Below are 1,643 nucleotides of genomic sequence, written 5' to 3' on the forward strand. Positions count from 1 at the left end.
GAGGGGGCGCCAGCGCACCCAGGACGCGGTGCCCCACGGGACCCCACAACAAGCTGCTGCAAACTGAAGCCTCCCGCCTCCCCGGGCCAAACACATCCCGGTGCCCGTTCGCAGCTGCCACCCCGGGTGTTCCAAAGGCTCCGGCAAGATCTGCGCCTCCCGGGTCTCCCCGCCCGCCAACCCGATTGCTCCGCACCGCCACCTCTGGCTCCAGTCAGACTCCGCCCGGCAGTCGGCTTCATCGAACTTGATTTCACACCTCCTCAGCCCCATCACCTCCAGCCCCTTTCCCCCGTCTCGCCTCCACCCCCCCAATTTCCTCCTCCTCGCCCCTCATTTCCACCCTCCTCCCCCTCCCCCGGCCACTTCGCTAACTTGTGGCTGTTGTGATGCGTATTCCCGTAGATCCGAGCACCAGCCGGCGCTTCAGCCCCCCCTCCAGCAGCCTGCAGCCCGGCAAGATGAGCGACGTGAGCCCGGTGGTGGCTGCGCAACAGCAGCAGCAGCAGCAGGAGGCGGCGGCGGCGGCGGCAGCAGCGGCGGCGGCGGCCGCGGCGGCCGCGGTGCCCCGGTTGCGGCCGCCGCACGACAACCGCACCATGGTGGAGATCATCGCTGACCACCCGGCTGAACTTGTCCGCACCGACAGCCCCAACTTCCTGTGCTCCGTGCTGCCCTCGCACTGGCGTTGCAACAAGACCCTGCCCGTGGCCTTCAAGGTAAGAAGCTGCGGCCGCCCCCCGCTCCCCGCCCCCGGCCGGGCGCCGCTGGACCTGCCCGCCGGCATTTCCAAACCCACGGGGGCCGGGCCCCTGACTCGGACGGCCTCCAAGGCTCCTACCTCGGTGGCTCTGACCCGAGGGACCCCCGTGTGGCCCTCTTCCTCCGGATCCCACAGCGGGCTCGGGGCTTAGTGACCCCGCGCAGATCCTTCCCTCTCCCACCTGTGCCCGTAGCCACCACTTCAGCCCTTGTCCCCTTTATCCGTTCATCACCCCTGGAGCCTTCCGGCCAACTTCCCGACCCACTCCTCTGAGCGGTCTCCCCTCCCCCAGGAGCCCCCAGGTGCCCATTCTCGGCGGCGCCGCCGGGACGTGCTCCACCCCGCCCCCACTCCCCAGGAGCGAGGATCCCCGGCGTTCTCCCCCGAGACCCCAGCGTCCCCTTCCCCGGCATCCCGGCTGGGCCCGCGCCGCGGGCCGCCGCGCCGCCCCTCCCCGGGATTCCGCGCTCTTCCCTTCCCAACCGAATGCCCTCCGCCCGTCTCGGCGCCCCCTTCTCTGACCCGCTTGCGCCTCGGCGGCTCCGGCCCCTCCCAGACTCGGGGGCCGGTGTTGGTGGGGCGCCGGCGCCGGGCGTTTGCGCCCGGGGCGGGGCGCCGCGTGCCGGCTGCTGGCTGCGGCGCGTGGGCCGCATTATCAGTATCCGAGAGGGTCGCGGGCGAACCTAGGGACTCAGGGAGCGAGTGAGAGGCAGACAGGACGGGGGCGTTTTCTCCGTCTGCAGACCCGCGCCCCTTCCCGCTACCGGGAGGAAGGCGGGGCTGCAGGGGTCGCCGCGCGCCCGGAGGCGGGGGAGTCAGGGAGTCCCCGGCGCCGGACCCTCAAGTGCAAGGCGGCGCGGGCCAGTGGAGGGGGGGGGGG

The 1,643-nt window shown here is 72.2% G+C and overlaps 1 protein-coding gene across 4 annotated transcripts in view; it reads left to right on the forward strand.

The window, feature by feature from the left end:
- Positions 1-1,643, forward strand: part of RUNX2 (RUNX family transcription factor 2) — a 210,813-nt gene that overhangs the window by 87,273 nt on the left and 121,897 nt on the right. For 2 of the 4 annotated variants that reach the window (XM_007458303.1, XM_007458305.1), the window contains exon 1: positions 390-719. In XM_007458303.1, the coding sequence (XP_007458365.1) occupies positions 390-719 (330 nt within the window). Of the gene's footprint in view, positions 1-389; positions 720-1,643 lie in introns of those variants that run through there. The other 2 variants (XM_007458304.1, XM_007458302.1) reach the window with 2 other exon arrangements.

This window comes from Lipotes vexillifer, unplaced genomic scaffold (genome assembly GCF_000442215.2).
Source record: "Lipotes vexillifer unplaced genomic scaffold, Lipotes_vexillifer_v1.1 scaffold4, whole genome shotgun sequence".
NCBI classification, from domain to species: Eukaryota; Metazoa; Chordata; class Mammalia; order Artiodactyla; family Lipotidae; genus Lipotes; species Lipotes vexillifer.